Source organism: Sesamum indicum, linkage group LG9 (genome assembly GCF_026168435.1).
Source record: "Sesamum indicum cultivar Baizhima isolate 11 linkage group LG9, ASM2616843v1, whole genome shotgun sequence".
NCBI lineage: Eukaryota > Viridiplantae > Streptophyta > Magnoliopsida > Lamiales > Pedaliaceae > Sesamum > Sesamum indicum.
The window spans coordinates 25,423,247-25,441,018 of NC_142665.1; the positions used below are offsets into that span (position 1 = coordinate 25,423,247).

At 34.8% G+C, this 17,772-nt stretch overlaps 2 protein-coding genes across 4 annotated transcripts; one reads left to right on the forward strand and one right to left on the reverse strand.

Moving 5' to 3' along the window:
- Positions 1 to 5,364: 5,364 nt before the first annotated feature.
- Positions 5,365 to 8,959, forward strand: LOC105177339 (protein KINESIN LIGHT CHAIN-RELATED 2). Its single transcript, XM_020699221.2, has 3 exons — positions 5,365 to 5,699; positions 6,297 to 8,285; positions 8,426 to 8,959. Exons 2-3 carry the CDS (start codon positions 6,346 to 6,348, stop codon positions 8,637 to 8,639), a joined length of 2,154 nt encoding a protein of 717 aa, XP_020554880.2. The 5' UTR covers positions 5,365 to 5,699; positions 6,297 to 6,345; the 3' UTR covers positions 8,640 to 8,959.
- Positions 8,960 to 9,446: 487 nt separating this feature from the next.
- AO (L-aspartate oxidase) lies at positions 9,447 to 14,149 on the reverse strand. 3 transcript variants are annotated; one of them, XM_088884405.1, is made up of 8 exons: positions 13,776 to 14,149; positions 13,029 to 13,173; positions 12,486 to 12,840; positions 11,931 to 12,173; positions 11,610 to 11,666; positions 11,406 to 11,486; positions 11,035 to 11,096; positions 9,447 to 10,647 (listed from the first exon to the last, which is right to left on the reverse strand). In XM_088884405.1, exons 2-8 carry the CDS (start codon positions 13,160 to 13,162, stop codon positions 9,636 to 9,638), a joined length of 1,944 nt encoding a protein of 647 aa, XP_088740531.1. In that variant the 5' UTR covers positions 13,163 to 13,173; positions 13,776 to 14,149; the 3' UTR covers positions 9,447 to 9,635. The 3 variants fall into 3 exon arrangements, with proteins under 3 accessions (XP_088740531.1, XP_011098478.1, XP_011098479.1); XM_011100176.3 differs by having other exon boundaries at positions 13,029 to 13,170; positions 13,776 to 14,148; XM_011100177.3 differs by lacking the exon at positions 13,776 to 14,149 and adding an exon at positions 13,489 to 13,745 and having other exon boundaries at positions 13,029 to 13,170.
- Between the last annotated feature and the right edge of the window lie 3,623 nt (positions 14,150 to 17,772).

The following is a 17,772-nucleotide window of genomic DNA, read 5'->3' on the forward strand; positions in this document are numbered from 1 at the left end:
CCCGACTGTTTCTAAGGCCTTGGTAACTTACATAGTTTCTCGTATGTGAAGTGCGAATATGGTAATTTCAGATGGTAGCGGATTTAGCCGTTAAGGGTTAAATGAAATCTTGTTAACTTAAAATTTTATCCTATCTTTTTAAAATTGTAATTAACATGGCGCAAAGAGGGACAGGGAGATGGAAAGAAAGAAAGGTCAACTGGTAAAGCCTTGTTTGGTTTTATTTATAAATTATTCAAAGACAGGAAAAAGAAAGGTAGATAGAGATAAGTGCATGTGTTTTCTTTATTTTGAAGTAAGAGTAATAAATTATTATTAATTGAAATAAATCGAGTGTAATCATTCCTGTTAGATAGCAATCATTACAATAATCATATTCTAATCAATAGTATTAAATAAATGATATAATCAATACTTACTATTACAGTAGAATCAATATTCCATGCATAAGATGGGGTTTGAACACATGATCTCTAAAATCATGGGCGTTTAGCTTCGCTAACCGAGTTAAGCTTTATTGGCAAGTGCATTTGTTTTCAAAAGTTTATAATATATTTAATTTTAAGATAAATTATTTCAAACAATAAGGGGTATTTATAATTATGCAAGTTTTAGGGGAATCCGTTATAATTTATCTTTAATTTTATATATTATATTTGTGTAAGATAAAATAAAGATAGATCAAAAAATTATGTGTTTTGCAAAGATATAATAATCGTTCTTAACTATGGTTGGGATAATGAAAAGGATCAAAGCCCAAAACTCCTTCACATAGGGGATGTTGTTTGGTATAGCGAGAGAGCAGGAAATGAGTAGGTATTGTTTGGTTCTGAGGATGGATAATAATTCCAAGTAATTATTTATGTTGTTCATTTTCTTTGTTGTGTGGTGATGGGTCAAAACTTAAAATATGCATTCTGGGTTCATCCATCTCCAACCAACTCATATTTTATGAGGCTTGTGACTTCTCTAGTAATTCTTTAATTGTCCGCACTTACCACCAGCCTGATTGAGATAGTAGGAATTATTAAATATAATGACAAATAGTTGGGAGTATTAATTATCAGGAAACGAAAAGGAAAAACATTAAAAAATCCCAACAAACAACACGTAAAAAAAGCACACTGAAAGTGCATGTAGCCATCATTATATTCTTTTAAATAGGAAACATATCTTATCTTTGGTTAACTATATTTAGAGGGTGTTTGGCTAAATTTATTTAAAATATTTTATAAATTTATACATTTTATTAGTTCACGAAGTGTTTGGATAAAATAAAATTATAAAATTATATAAAATGTAAACAATGATAAATTTATTATTAATTTGAAGAAATTTGTTACAACCTTGGAAATAAGTTAGCAGTTCTTTGTTTTTAAAGAGTTTATAGGCTCTTTTCCTAAAAAACTTTTCAAATACTTTGTAACATCTTATAAGATGTTTTAAAAAGTTTATAAGCTCACCAAATATTTAATTTTTCCACCTTTTTTAATTATAAAAAAACGAAAAGGAAACTATGATGTTTTCATCTGATTAATGTACAGTTTGAAAAGCGAAAAATAGGAAAAGAACATCTCTTGTTAGCAAAGTTTTTATACATGTCAGATTTGACTGAACCAATCAATCACACAATAAATATAATATATTTATCATGTAATTGATCTCTTTCTTAAATTATACAATAAGTGTATTGTAATTATCGTACAATTAATTCATGCTATTCATACTCAAAATGAATTAAAATCTCCCCAATTATGTGGTAAAATATCTACATTTTTTTATCGAACCACCAAACTGATTTTTGTTCAAACTTCATACTGTCGGCAGTGGCACCAACTTGATCACCAATTTTGGCTTAAATCTATCACAAATTCGAGTTTGGAGGCTGTGTAGTATTTGGATAAGGGGGGCAGATTCGATTTATTAACATTATGTCTGGTGACTGCTATATATGTTAGGAAGATTTTGTCATGTAATGTTTCTTACATATTCTTCTTCTTTATATATTAAATTCAGCATAATGATAGTTGAGGATATGAATGATTATGATGCCTAGCTTTTTGTGCCCCACGGATTAGGAATCATCTTAGGGGTGGGGTGGGTCAAAAACGCGCACCCAATGCATAATATTCCGAACCTAGGGACCCAACCACCGAGCAAGAGGTTGCACCCTCAGAATATGCTGTGGTTGTGATGATTATAATAGTTATTACTAGTATTTGGTTTGGTGCCAATAATGAATCCCCAAGTAATATTATTTGAATTAAGGTGTTGGCGGACTTGCTACTTTGTTCTCATCTGGAATTACTTGTCTCATTAGATTAATGTATTGTCAACAGAAAATTGATGGAGTTGAATATATTGTTTTCGTCTCTGAAATGGTTAGAATATGACAGACTCATGGTTTAGTGACTCTATGGACACGCATAGACGCAATCCTCCTTAGCCTAGTAGGATTGTGGTGTGTTATTCTCGTTTTCCCATTTTTATTACAAAAGATTGATGATTTGTTTTGAAAAAATAGTCTATATCTTTTTCTCTTTCTTTTTTCGTTTATGAATTTTGTTTGTACGTTAAATATTCTTTATAATATATAGAAAAAGAATCAAATGCATTTTTGTCCTTTAACATCTTAACATAGCATTTTGATCCTTTATCTTTTTATTTTTGGGATTTTGATCTTTTTTATTTTTTTCTGTGGTAACTGGTAAGAAGTGTAAACTTCGGCAAAAAAGATGATTGAAATCGTGAAAATTGAAAAAATACAGGACCAGAATGATATCCTAAAAAATTAAAAGACAAAATATTGACTAAAATGAGTCAATATAAACAGTAGCCTCAATTTTAAAAGGTCACAAGAGATGCATATGCATTTTTTCATTGATAAGGGTGAATTTCGATGTAAAAAAAAAAGGATTGAAATTGCAAAAAATTAAAAAATTTTAAAATCAAAATGTTACCTTACAAAGTTAAAAAACGAAAACATAAAATGATAAAAAAAAATGTTATAGGATAAAAAATGCATTTAAGCCCATAAAAAATACCTCAAAAACTATGGTGGTTAGGTAATTTGGTAGTCACAAGTTTAGTTGAAGCATTCAAAATTTGAAAGAAATAAAAAAATATAATTTCATGGTACTATTACGAAAATGATGGATAATGCAATTCAGTATATGATATTCACACAATTTTTGGAATGATGTACAAATATCTTAAATTTTGTAATAAAATGGAACAAGAAGAGTTGGTTAATACTTGGAAAATTTTCAACAATCTAAGTAGAGTCCAATAAAACATCGGCCATGACCCGTACAGTCTGCTGATGATCATCCAACTACTTACGTATACTACACCTTCATAGTCTAGAAAGTGAAGAAGAAAAGGAAAATTATAAATAGACGTGTGAACAGAAAGATTGTAACATCAGAATCGCTAATAATTATGCAGCCTTCATGTGATGCCTTTGCAAACAATTATACCCTTTGCTTAGGATGAGAATTAGCATAGTTGCTGGAGTTGCTTAAGATATAGATCAAAGATTGTTCCCTTCTCTTTAACAAGTAAAGCTTATCAATTGATGGGACTATTGAAACAACAATTTTTGATTTAGCATTTGAACCACTCAATTATTCTTAAATTTATAATTGTCTTCTCAATTTAGATTTTTCTTTTCAATATTATGATATAATATAACACACAAAATTAATGTTGGACATAAGTACAAAAGGGATGGTTGTTATGATTATGCTCATAAATCGTACTTGTCATTAGCTATAAATTGTATTCCGAGCAAACTCGATGAGACTATGATCCGATGTATTGAACGAGCTTTTATTGTCAATATACTATTTATTGGATTTCGTATAGGATTGTTAGGACTTATAACGGAAGGTTGCTCAGAAAAAGATTGCAGTTCGTTTGATAATGATCGATTTATGTTACTTTTTCAGTTCGAATTAGGAATTCCTTAGATATGATGCAAACTGGATCTTGTTATATCTTTGATCGTAAAGCAAGTCGCTCAATTATATAAAAATTATTATAATCAAAAGAAAAGGAAAAAAGTTTGTGAAAAATTTGAACTCTAAATTGTTTTTTTGTTCGTTAATGAGATTGGGTTTAATTGACGGTATTAGTTATTAATTTACTATACACATTTGACATTGTCAATTAATATGTACTAATTATTGATAATTGAAAGATATAAACTAATTATATTTGATTTCTAAAAAAAAAACATTTTTCTGTCCAACCCACAAATATAATTTCAATATTGGTGTTCCAAATTATGAAAGCTGTCCCTTACAGCTTGTTTCCTGAGAGGCAGAACCCCTTCAACCCCCCCCCCCTCCCCCCCCCCCCCCCCAACCAATCATTATCCAGATCCAGTTCCCAAAGTCCAACTTATTCATAGGCAATCATAAAAAAGAAACCGCCCTCCTGGGAAGAAAAATCCTGGTTACCAAGCAATCAATGACTGCCACGTCGGGTTAAAGATTACGTGGCAAAATATAAGTGGACGCAGGCACTTCGCAACCAGCACAGTCGTAGCCGGAATATCCTACGAGTTTCTCACTGATTGAGAAGCCATTAATTGCCAGCCCACTCCCACTCTGCTTTTTCTTGTGGGAGTTTCTAAATCTTGACCAATCACAATTCTTTGTGCTTGATGGCCTTAAATATAAACTATATATCATATAAATAATTAATGTTTTATTTGAATTTCCTCTAATTAATTAATGAATATCAAAAGTTTATAACATTAAATTGTCAAAAATAGCATAACATAAATTAATTGAAAATCATAAGTAGACCATTTAAATAGTCGCTAATGATGTTAATTATAGTATATAATAATAATAATTTATACTATATATTAAGGAAAAATACATTTTTGGTATCTTATTTCATATGTATTTTAATAGTTAATTTAATATTTTTATTTATTTATCTAACTTTCCACCCTCATTATCTTTTGATAATTATTATTTTTTATTTCCATACATCTTTTTCTATCACAGTTTTCTCATAAATGTAATATTAAAACTTATTATTTTATTAAACGATAAATATTTTATTTTAAATAGTACTATAAAATATGTAAACACGTAGAGGTGCTATAAAATAGTAGTAATAGGGAAGAATATGATAATTGCATGGGATAGTTGGTCTTGGTCCCGGAGCAATACAAATAAACAAAAGAAAAGACAAATGAAAACAAAAGGGCAGAAAGAAAACGCGAAAATTCGGCGGTTGCAAGCGGTGGTGGTGATATTAACGGAAGATGATAAGTCTCCTTCATGCTTCAGCATTCCAACTTCTCCACACCCCACCTATACATACACTACGCCTAAATATATAATATATATATATACATATACATATATATTTATATAATTTTAAAGTATATTTACATTATTATCTACCTACATTTGTCGAGATTACCAATCATTTGATTCTGAATCGTCAGTATACATTTTCTATATTTGATTCTTGATTATCCAATTCTGCCCCTACCTTCTTCTTCAAACCAACCACCCTCTTCATTTCTCTTCATCTTTCTCTGCCCATCATCAACCCATATAAGTATATATATATATATAGCATGTGGATGTACATGAACTAGAGAAATAAAGGGTGGAGGTTCAAATAAAGATACATTTCACGTGGAAGCAGTATTTGCTTGAAGGATTGTCAAGGTATGATCATGTTTTTCTTCTTTCTGGTGATATTATGAAATTCTGGGACTGTCTTGATGTTTTTTTTTTTTCATGTGTTGAATTGAAGATTTCGGTAATCAGAGTATCGTCGTTATAATTGCTTCTTACTTGTTGATTGAGTTTCACAAAGATGTATATGCATATATATGATTACAGCCTTTTTGATTTCTTGCCTGCTTGAGTTTTCAAAAGTCATGTTTTCTCCAATGTCTGATGAAAATTTGAAACAGAAAATAGACGGAAACACATGTTTTTGTTTGATTTTGGATATTCTGATGATCCTATGGCTCTCTTGCAATGCTAATAGCTCCCCCCAAAAAAAAAAGGTCATACTAGATTTATTGAGAATACAGGGGAAATAAGATGTTGCTGTTGGTTGTGAAAATTGTTGGAGGAGAAATGCATCATCACTAGAATGTGTTGAATGTTATGATGTTTGGTTTTTATGCATTGTGTTTGTAATGCAATTCATGGATTGAAATTTGTCCGTTAAGTCCTTTTATCTCTGTTCACTTAGGGACATTAGTTTTCTAATGGAACGTTCTAAATTCACTATAATGTTTTCCACGTGTATAGGCTGTAGCAAGAAATCCAAGCTTGGGTTGATTCTTGACTCGTGCTTCCAATGCCTGAATACATCGTGGATGGATCAAACGTTGAGAATCTCGCCAAGGAACAAGGGGGGCATTACGTCCCTCGCAAAGCTTTCATTGAGAGGTCCCCAAGAAGTCCATTGACCGCACACAGTCCGCCCTTGAGCACAATGAGTTCTGAGAGTGACTCTCTTGATCTAGCCATTGATGGGGGTGCTGACACATCGATCGAACAACTGTATCACAATGTATGTGAGATGCAGAGCTCGGATCAGTCACCTTCAAGGCGTAGTTTTTTATCATACGGTGAAGAGTCAAGAATTGACTCTGAGTTGCGGTTCCTTGCTGGAGGAGATTATGGTGTGGCCGAGATAAAAAAGGTCGTGCCTGAGCAAAATGGAGGAGATAGCTCTCCTGAGGGGAACAAAGTGTATAAACATGAGAATCCTGGAGACAGAAATAAGGTCAAATCTTCCGTTATTAAGTCGGAAGCCCCGCGAAAGGTTACTTTGAGAAGCAAAACTTTAAATGGGAGGCCTCCAAATGGGAAGCAGAGTGTCAAGGGTTTGAAAAAAATGGGTACTGTTTCTTCCATGAAAATCGAGAAGAGCCCTCCTACATTGCAGAATGGAACAGAGGAACATGGTGAATCAGGATATCTTGGACCGTATTTACTCAAACAGGCTAGGGACATGATAGCATCGGGGGATAATATACAAAAGGCTCTTGACTTGGCTCTTCGAGCAATGAAATCTTTTGAGATTTCAGCAAGTGCAAAGCCCAATTTAGATTTTGTTATGTGTCTACATGTTGTGTCAGCATTATACTGCAGGTTGGGGCGGTACACTGAGGCAATTCCCGTTCTTGAGAGATCCATTGATATTCCTGATATTGATTTAGGCCACAATCATGCTCTTGCTAAATTTGCAGGGTGCATGCAGCTTGGTGATACTTATGCAATGCTTGGGCAGATTGAGAATTCCATACTGTTTTATACTGCAGGTTTAGAGATTCAACGGCAAGTCCTTGGAGAAAAAGACCCTCGATTTGGTGAGACTTGCAGGTATCTGGCTGAAGCCCATGTTCAAGCTATACAATTTGATGAGGCTGAGAAGCTTTGTCTGAAGGCTCTTGACACCCATAAAGCTAATGGGTCATCAGCTTCTCTGGAGGAAGCGGCAGATAGGAGACTTCTTGGGCTTATTTGTGATTCTAAAGGAGACTATGAAAGTGCACTTGAGCATTATGTTCTTGCTAGCATGGCTATGGCTGCTAATGGCCAAAATGAGGAGGTGGCTGCCATAGATTGCAATGTTGGGGATGCATATTTATCTATGGCACGATATGATGAGGCTATTTTTGCTTATCAAAAAGCTCTCAATATGTTTAAGTCAAGTAAAGGAGAGAATCATCCATTGGTGGCTTCAGTCTTTGTTCGTCTGGCTGATCTGTACAACAAGATTGGAAAATTCAGTGAGTCCAAATCCTACTGTGAAAATGCTCTTCGAATTTATGCTAAGCCGACACCTGGAAGCCCCTCAGAAGAGATTGCCAGTGGTTTGGTGGATATTTCTGCTATATACGAGTCCATGAACGAGCATGATCGGGCACTACAGTTACTACAAAAGGCCATAAAAGTATACGCCAGTATGCCAGGACACCAGAGCATAATTGCGGGAATTGAAGCTCAAATGGGGGTCTTGTACTACATGCTGGGGAGTTATTCTGAGTCCTACAACTCTCTGAAGAATGCCACACAAAAGTTTCGTTCAGCGGGAGAGAAGAAATCTGCCCTGTTTGGTATTGCTCTGAACCAAATGGGCCTTGCCTGTGTGCAACTTCTTTTGATAAATGAGGCTGCTGATTTGTTCGAAGAAGCTAGGACTATTCTGGAGGCTCAATGTGGACCCTACCATGCTGACACCTTAGGAGTTTACAGCAATCTTGCCGGAACCTATGATGCAATGGGCAGGTAACTGCTGATGCTCTACTAATTGGCATCTACCTTTTAGTTTTTTACATTATATGATTCCTAGTCTTGATCTAATTACAGTAATCATTCTTTTTATCAAATCCATCAGTTTCTAAATTTTTGTGAACCAATATGTGTAGGACTGCTGATGCAATTGAAATCTTGGACTACGTTGTTGAGATGAGAGAGGAGAGGCTTGGAACAGCAAATCCTGACGGTGAAGATGAGAAACGGAGATTGGCTGAGTTGTTAAAAGAAGCAGGAATGGTCAGGACCAGAAAATCAAGATCACTGGAAACATTACTTGTCAAGAACTCTCACACCATTACACCTTACGAAGTTGAGGTGTCGTGAAAATACTCAGATTTTCTTTCTTTTTTCGGGTTTCTCTCTTCTTTTTTATTTTTTCTAAATGTACAAGTTGATTACACAGGTTTTAGTTGTGGGGTTGCCTTACATATTCTGTTTACAGATGTGAGTAGTGGAATGTAAAAGAAAATAACAATAAAGATAAAGACAATGTTGTAAGAGACTATGTGGTGGTCTGTCAATTTGTGCCTGTGTGCTGTAGCTTTCCCTCCCCATGTCTTAAAGGGGTTGATGAATTCCTTTGTCGCTGTCCTGAATGTATACCTTCTGGTTTAATGAATTAAAGATGGGATTTCTTTTTCGTATGCTGCTGTTACAACAACTATTGATTACAGTCACTCAACTGCAATCTTTCAACACAAACACAAGTTAACATGCTATTTTATTTTAAGCCTGTCTGTTACATGTCATCATAAGATGTGACATAGGACTTGTATCAGTTAAGGTGACCGAAGAGTAGCATCTATACTTTATCATTATTGAAAAACAGGTTATTCAAATTATGGTCTGTCATTTTTATTTATTATTATTATTTTTTATTTTCTTAATTGCTAAGTTGCCCTCTTTTTTCAACATCTACTAACTTTTAACTTTTTATTTATTTTAAGAATTTTTAGTTTCTTCAATTAAAATACATCTTCAGAAATAAAAATTGATTTTTTTAATTTTTTATATAGTTTTGCACACTCATTTGAGTATACCATAATTATATTAGGCTGAAATTTTAGTTGTCTGGAGGCCAACATATCTGACAACGATCACAAGAATTGTATGGAGTGAAATACATGCATGTTGCAAAAAGAGTTCAATGGACTTATTCAAGCCCAGAAACTTCCATTATTACAAAAGGTTGCTGTAAGGATTTTCGACCATGGAATCAGAATATTTGGTAGCAAAATACAAGTGTAGTTTTCCAATTAGGAAACAAGCAACCCACCTGAAGTTCTAGGGGGGAAGAATCGACAAAAATGATGTATACTCCTAACATATTTGTTGCCTGTGGAGTTGCCGTGAACTCCAAGTGCTATTTACAGGTGAACATGGAAAGATGACAGTCGGCAACCTCATGCTTTCCTCCACATGTGGGAAATCAACAGTGTAATGAAGGCCACGGCTTTCATGCCTTGCTAGAGCACTGCTCACCACCAGCTTGGAGCAGCAAAACAAGTTTCTCATCTCACAAGCCTCAATCCCCACCATCGTTGGTTCCCACCCCTGCTGGAATAAATATGTTTCCCATTCCAATTCCAACTCCCCGATCCTCTTCTCAGCCATCTGCAGCCTAGTCGTCGATCTAACTATCCCGACATACTCCCACATTATCAACTGTAGCTCTTTCCTCACTTCCCTTGTCCTACGGACAATGTTGTTCAAAACAGTGTCCCCCAGTGACTTGGGCATTATTGGCCAGGACCACGAATGGGAAGCACCCCGATCAATTTGAGAACTCCTCATATGATCAATTGATGGTTGCACAGCCCGCCGTGCAAATACTAGTGCCTCCAGCAATGAGTTGCTAGCGAGCCGGTTCGCCCCATGCAAGCCGGTACATGCAACTTCACCAGCCACATAGAGACCTCTGACATTAGTTTCACCTTGGAGCCCAGCACGCACTCCACCACACATGTAATGAGCCGCAGGGACCACAGGGATTGGTTGTTGGGTTATGTCTAAACCGTACCTGAGACACTCTGCGGCGATATTGGGGAAATGAGAGAGAATATTCTCTTTGGGCTTGTGACTGATATCAAGAAGCACATACTTCTCGTTCCGCTTTTTAAGCTGATCATCAATACTTCTTGCTACGACATCCCGCGGGGCGAGCTCTGCCCTCTCGTCGTAAAAGGGCATGAACCTCTCCATGCCTAAGTTGTAAAGTATGCCTCCGTCTCCCCTCACAGCTTCAGTTATCAAAAAGGCATTTTCTCGGGCCTCTCTTGGTTTAATTGGAAGGCCTACATCAGCCAAAGCAGTTGGGTGGAATTGCACAAACCTGATAGCATAATAATCCATCAATATAAAGAGTAACGAAAATTCTGGCAAGTAAATTGAATCCAGCTAGATCTGAGAAAACCTTGCTATAGAGCGTTACATAGAGGAAATTACGAAAGACTCCAAGAATGTAGAAAATGGTTAAAAGAAGCAAATGTTGTGAACACGTCTACACATCTGTGTCAGTTTTCCATGAACAAACTGAAACATTTGAATTCTACACAAACAGTCTGCTGAGGTTATCTATTGCAGAAGAAACTGATTGTTTCATGATCTGATACCGAATTCAGTCAAGAATTATTTTCCTATGTATAAGATTAAAGAATGATCACATAGTCTAGAAGAGAACGGTGCACTTAGAAAAATGAGCACATCTCGAATAGCTTACTCCATATTAGAAATTAGAGCTTGAGCTCGGTGAGCCATAGCCATTCCATCACCAGTTGCCACCTACAAGATACATCAGCAACAATTTGAATAATATTGTATTTCTGTCATGATGAGTTATATTTCAACTCTTTGAGGCGGATACAACATATTCTTCCAAATTTAACTAATTATGAAGCTTAGATTATAGTAAATTAGGATGAAACATAGCAGCAAGAATAGCTTTTCAAATATCCAAATACTTAGAGAACATAATGTCCATGGATTGTTTATTTAGCTTACAAAAAGTTAGATTTTCTACTTTGAATATTTCATATTATAGACAAACAGTATTCCGTGAAATTTTCAATGGACAAGAAATTCAAGCTTTACCGGAGGATTGGTAGTGCTTGGATAGATGTGTCCAGCCCCGCCTGATGCAAGTAAAGTTACTTTTGAGATGAATCTCACCACCTAAAAGTTTCAAAGCCCAAAAGCTAGAGCATCAATGTTTTGCCCTTTAGTGAGTGTACTGGGAGCATCTTCAAAGAAGAAGTACACTAGCAACATTAACTAGATCCACTTTCTTAATCTTACCTCTTGCGTCTCTGTGTTCAAAGTGTCAACACCATGACAAACAGTATCAGAACCATCCTGAAAGCCAGCAGGTATAACCATGTTAGAGAATTATAATGGAGTTTCATGCAACAGTAAAATTTGATATTTCACATCAATGCTAGCACAGATTTAACACCTTTTTCTATTTCCTGTACTAAGTTCAACATGTTCAAGGCCTTCATACTTCAGAAAAACGTTTCTATAAATGGAATCTCGGCTAGTTTCAGACCAATTAGAAGCAGCCCACTCATATCATTTATTACCACAAACACAAATGCAAACAAAAGGACCAAAGTCAACCTGAGAAGTCAGGAAATCTATTGCGAAATGGTGCTCAAAGACGAAAATATTAGGATCCTTTCGAACTGCCTCCAATAATGCCCTCTCTATTTCCCGGCCGGTCATATCAGCTGCATGCACAATTCTTCGATGAGAATGTCCCCCTTCCCTGGCCAGATGCAAATTCCCATCCTCCCCATGATCAAATGAAGCCCCCATTGCGATCAATTCTCTGATTCTATCAGGTCCTTCAGTACACACTACCTGGTAAACATGATAAAGATTGCAAAAGATATTGACCAGTTAATTTACCATAAACAACTTCCACATTTGTGCAAATATCATAGAGTCTAAATGACTGAACAGAAACTTAAAGTGGTTTTATTGCTGTCTCAGGATGATATATGTCATGTGCCTACATCTTCAAGGTAGAAAACTCATTTGAGATTATCTTTCATGTAAAACGCGTCATGGAGAAAGCCAATAGGTGATCATGTATAAACGGAGTCTTCACCATTCTTCAAGCCAAAAAAGGGGAAAAGGGAGTAGGAAATCAAATCATTTCCCATAACATACTCTAACAGTCTCCTCGTCACATAGATAAGCGCCTGCAATAATTGTATCCTGCACATGATTCTCAACCGAATCGGACGGGCATAACACGGCACTCACACCACCCTGTGCATAGTTGGTGTTGCTCTCATGGGGCTCAGCCTTGGTTATTACAGCTACAGTTCCGTGCTTGGCAACCTCAAGAGCATATCGAAGGCCAGCAATCCCGCTTCCAATTACAGCAAAATCAAAATACTTATTGTAGCCCTCTCGCAAGCATGATTTGATCACTACTCTGCGTTGCTTGCAGTCCTCCTTAATTTGAGGATGGAAATAATTATGTTTCTTGGCCAGCAAGCCTTTTGAGACCCCATGAGACCTGAGGGATGCATCATCAGTTATCAGGGACAAGATATAAGCTAAAACACCCTATTTGATACATTTGGCTTCTTGGTATTATCATCAAGATCACAAAAATGTTTAGCATCTATAAGGGAAAAACCAGTGTAGAACCCCAAACATATACCACAATAACACAGAATAAATCATAAGCTTTATGGTCGTTACCAAGAAAGCTCTTTCTGCATGCATCTCGGGACTGCTATATTTTGAACCCAATGAGCCTGTCTGCAGCCCTGTCTCCTGTAAACAGTGTCTTTAAAATGCAGCCGGCCGCTTCCAGAAGCTACACTGGTAGCCATTAAGCAATCTGCTAAAAAACAAAGGTGTAAATTCTTTTGATCTCTGACCAGCCAATTCCACAACTAAATTTACTTAAACAATTCTTCTCACAAGAATTTATACAAATAAGTCAGTGAGAGTACATAGGAAAATTGTTTCAGTAAGCATACTAAAAAACATTATCCAGATGGTGTTTATTTATATCTTGCATATACGTAATTCTTTGACTCCCAAGAAAAAGACAGAATTTTGCACCAAATTTACTAATCATCGTTTTATCAACATGAAGGAACTAAAATATAACAGGATAGCTGATTTCAGAAGTTTGGTCTCCTTTCCTCATTACCTCCAATGGAGTCAGATCTCCATGTGGACCAGAAATGGAAATGACACAAAATACTTGCAGAAAATTCGAAACCATAGACACAGCACACGCATTTTTTAGGCAACAATCCACTCAATCATCAACACACATCACAGAAAGCAGAGGTCTTCATAATAACACGACTACCCTTTTGTTGAGACACGAAATTCAAGCCAGCAACATGCAGAATTTAAGACAAAAACTCCCTAAGAACAAATCCCAAAAGTAGACAAGAAAAACACGCAGAGAAGTCAAGGAAATGGGCATACCACTGATGTTTTATGCGTAGGAAGCGGCAGTTGGTGGAAATCTACACGACAAAGAAAAAACGAGGATGGTTTCCGAGTTCTGGACGTTTTCTCTTCAGAATTCCAAGAATATGTATTCTTCACACGATTCGTACACAGTCGTAAAGAAAGAAAGAAGAGGAAAATGTAGGCAGCGAGAGAAAAGCGAGGGAAATGGAGGGGGGGCCACAGTTCCGAGGCGCCACAACTTGAGAGTATAATGAGTCAAGATTCACGAAACATCATTGAAGTTCGCGCCACTCCCCCACCGCCGCTCGTTTCTTTTACTATCTTCTCTTTTTCTTCCTCCCTCTCTCTCTCTCTCTCTCTCTTTGCGCTTGTTGCTAACTACCAACGTTTTTTGTGTTTTATGTCATTTATATGTCTATGGCATTTTTAGGGATTCCGTTAGCTGTACTATTTACTACCTTCACATGTCCAAACCTCACCCTAACTTTTATAACTATATTTGGTATTTCTAACTTCTAACTAATTAAAATATATTATAGACGCCTCATTTAATCTTCTCTTTAAACACTACTAATACACAACTAATTTTCTGTTACACTTCCGTCTAACTTTAACACGTTATAAGCCCTTTTATTCTCTTGAAATGTACATTATGTGCAAGTCCTAAATAGTTGAGTCAACGAACCCTAACTCAATCATAAATAGTCGAGCTATTCAATTAATACTCTACTGTATAATATGCGGTGTTTAAATTTTATTTATCTAGTATTATTGATTAGGATATGATTCTTATAATTGTTTTTGTTAGGTATAAATAAAAAAATAATAAATAATCGACTTAGCTTATTATTGAATCCATTCGTTATAAATAATGTATTGTCATGAAAATGCCACATTTGCATTTGATGTGAGGCCTCACACTATAATTGAGTAATTTACAACAGTGTCCTTCAGAACGATGCAGAAAAATTGGGCGCTTTGCCTGACGAGATAATGTCATCACAAAAATTGGTCTCTTGATCTCCAATTGATCTATCATTATCTGTAAAACAAGTCATTTTGATGTTATAGGATTAAGTGGCTGCAAACTATATATACAGTCCAGATGCCAAGTAATTATACTATCTGTAAAACGGACTTTTACTAGCTCCGATATTGAAATGTTATAATAACTGAAATTTACGCCGTATATTTTCAATTGTGTTTGTAGACACAGAACAACAAAATGATATTTAAATTAGTGAATGATCCGAATCACAACGACAATTGTGATGTTCAAACAAAATTATTAACATTATAGTTAAAATCAACATTATTAACTTTTACAATAAAATTCAATTAACAAGAAACATATTATCAATTCTATTGCGAATGGTTTGATTGTGGCCATTTTGAGTTGCAATCTTAAGAAGTGAAGTTACTTGCTAAACAATGACAAAGAATTATATAAACGATAAAACATAATAACGACAATAAAAGACAAAACATAGGTAAAAGACAAAAATCATAGACACATGTTTGTGTATATATACATATTTATTATTTGAACAAAGGATCACATGTTTATTTTCATAAGATTAATAAATTATCGTGGCACTTCAAGAAAAAAAAAAAATAGTATCGTGGCTATGACAAATGTACTACCATCAAGAAATATATTGTATTACTGTATACTTTCAGAAAGAGTATAAAAATTACGATATAAAAATGATAAATTACAACAAATTATTTTAAAATTTGACATAATTCTAAATATTTTTTTTTATATTTAAAAAATTATCAAAATTTTAACGACAGTGTAATAATAGTTCAAGTCCCCGTTAAATTTTCATTTATTTAGCGACAATTACACTCCCCTATCTTGATGTTTATATAATTACAAGTAGCCCTCTATAATTTGAGAAATTACATTCAGCATTCCTGAAATTTGTTTCCGCCTACAAATAAGTCCGTTGTTAATCAAAATTCACTGAATTTGCTGTATTAACAAAAAAGACTGAATGAAAACTAATATTTACCCTCAATTGACTTATTACTAACTTATTGTAAGTCAAATAATGTGTTCTGAACTAAACTATCCTTATAACAAAGAAGATGTATCTCCTCACATGCATTAACGCATGAAGATATATGAGGATAACATAAAAGATTTATTCGACCTGCAATAAGTCAATTTGGAGTAAATATAATTTTTTTTCCTAATTTTTTGTTAATATCAGTAAATTCGATAAAATTTGATTAACAAATAACCTATTTGTTAGCCGAAAGCAAATCTCAAGGGTATTAGATGTAATTTTTCAAATCAGAGAGTGTTTACATGTACTTACACCAAACCTCAGGAGAGGAGAGTGCAATTATCTTATTTTATTTGGCAAACTGATCAAAATATCGTTGTGGATTGAGAATTATAATTTTATTTATTTTTTAAAATTTTTATTTTTTTTAATAGACTAAGTGAATAATTTTTTACAATTTTTTAAAAATTTTCATCCACCTTATTTGATTTTTTTAATCTTTTTAAAAAAAGAAAGAAAACACCACAAATATAAAATTGACAATTTCAAACCTCAACCCAATAATTACATAATTTCATCATACATGAGAAGGTATTTATAATTTTTTAAATAATAAAAAAATATTTTTATAATTTTTAAATAACAAAAAATTATTTATAATTATATCGAATTTTAAAAAAATTCATCATAATTTACCCACTAAAAAGTTATTGAAATATATATAAAAAAACACACTTCCCCCACCAACACACACAAATATAATCAAATCTCCCTATTTAAATCATTATTATATACATTGCATAACACGAATCATCAATAAGACTAATTAAAAAGAAAAAACGTTATTCGGTATGATTAAAGTATAGAATGTGGGGGAAAAAGTGCTATTATTTAATTTCATTGTGATACAAAATCGCAGATCCTGAGGCCCACAGAAAGGCGCAGAACCCATGAAGAATTAAAGCCACAGCTGGGAAAAAGAAAAGCACACGTGGAAATTGGAGTCCACTAATAGAGAATAGAGATGAATTGAGGTCCTCATCCCACTATTTCATCTTTGTGGTTGCTTCTTTTACGCACCAAGCATGTGATTATTATTATTTTATTAATTCACAAAAATAAATAAAAGATAAAAAAAACATTGCACTGATTTGTTCTTTTCTTGCCCACCACATAAGCCAAGGAATATTCGGTTTATTATTCTTTTTTCTGCCTTCAACAAAGAATATAATATATATATATATATATATATATATTGGAAGCAAATATAATTTGAGAGGTTGGGAGTTCAACACGAGCCCGCTTTTGAGAAGGTTGGATAGGTTCAACGGGAGACGCCAACTGATGAAGAAGGAGTTGGAGAGGGCAACAACGTCAGGGGGTCAAATGCCGTGTCCCAGCTTCAGGTGCAGGAAAAGTTTCAACTTTAATCATCGGGGTCTCATGATGCTGGGAGCTCGAATACGGAATTAAGGAAGGGGGGGGGGGGTGACGACCTAAAGGAACTTGAAGGGGGAGCACCAGGAGTGACAGATGGGGACCTCGTACTCGAGGAACTTGAAGGAATGTGAGGAATATCCTCTGAATAAATTTCGAAACAATAATTCATCATGATCTATGTAAGAAGGAGAAAAATCATAATAAAAGAGAAATACGAAGCTACAAAATAAAGTACTTATGGAATCTAGTGAAACGACCATTAGGGTCAATCAAAGCATGAATCACAGGATGTAAACCAGCTAAAGATAGAAGTTCTACATCCAAAAGATCTTTAGCCTTGAACCCATTTTCCAAAACTCTTGCTGCCTTATAACCCTCTCTTGTACAAGGTCCAGATTAACAGAAGGAAGATCACTCAAAGAAAGAAGCCCACGTCACACGTACCCCCCACCCTACTTTTAGTACAAAAACAAAACGAGATTTCCAAGCTCCATAGGACGAAGGTTTATCTTGAATGAAAGTCAATCCGTGGCAAGGAGAGAAATAGAAAAAGC

What these genes read in the sequence shown, in the direction of transcription:
- AO (XM_088884405.1), bottom strand. Translation starts at nt 13,162, where the DNA reads ATGGCTACCAGTGTAGCTTCTGGAAGCGGCCGGCTGCATTTTAAAGAC. An exon ending in TAGATTTCCTGACTTCTCAG is followed by an intron (nt 11,667 to 11,930) that starts GTTGACTTTGGT and finishes GCTGGCTTTCAG; the next exon opens with GATGGTTCTGATACTGTTTG. An exon ending in CAAGCACTACCAATCCTCCG is followed by an intron (nt 11,097 to 11,405) that starts GTAAAGCTTGAA and finishes TGTATCTTGTAG; the next exon opens with GTGGCAACTGGTGATGGAAT.
- LOC105177339 (XM_020699221.2), top strand. Translation starts at nt 6,346, where the DNA reads ATGCCTGAATACATCGTGGATGGATCAAACGTTGAGAATCTCGCCAAG. An exon ending in ACCTATGATGCAATGGGCAG is followed by an intron (nt 8,286 to 8,425) that starts GTAACTGCTGAT and finishes CAATATGTGTAG; the next exon opens with GACTGCTGATGCAATTGAAA.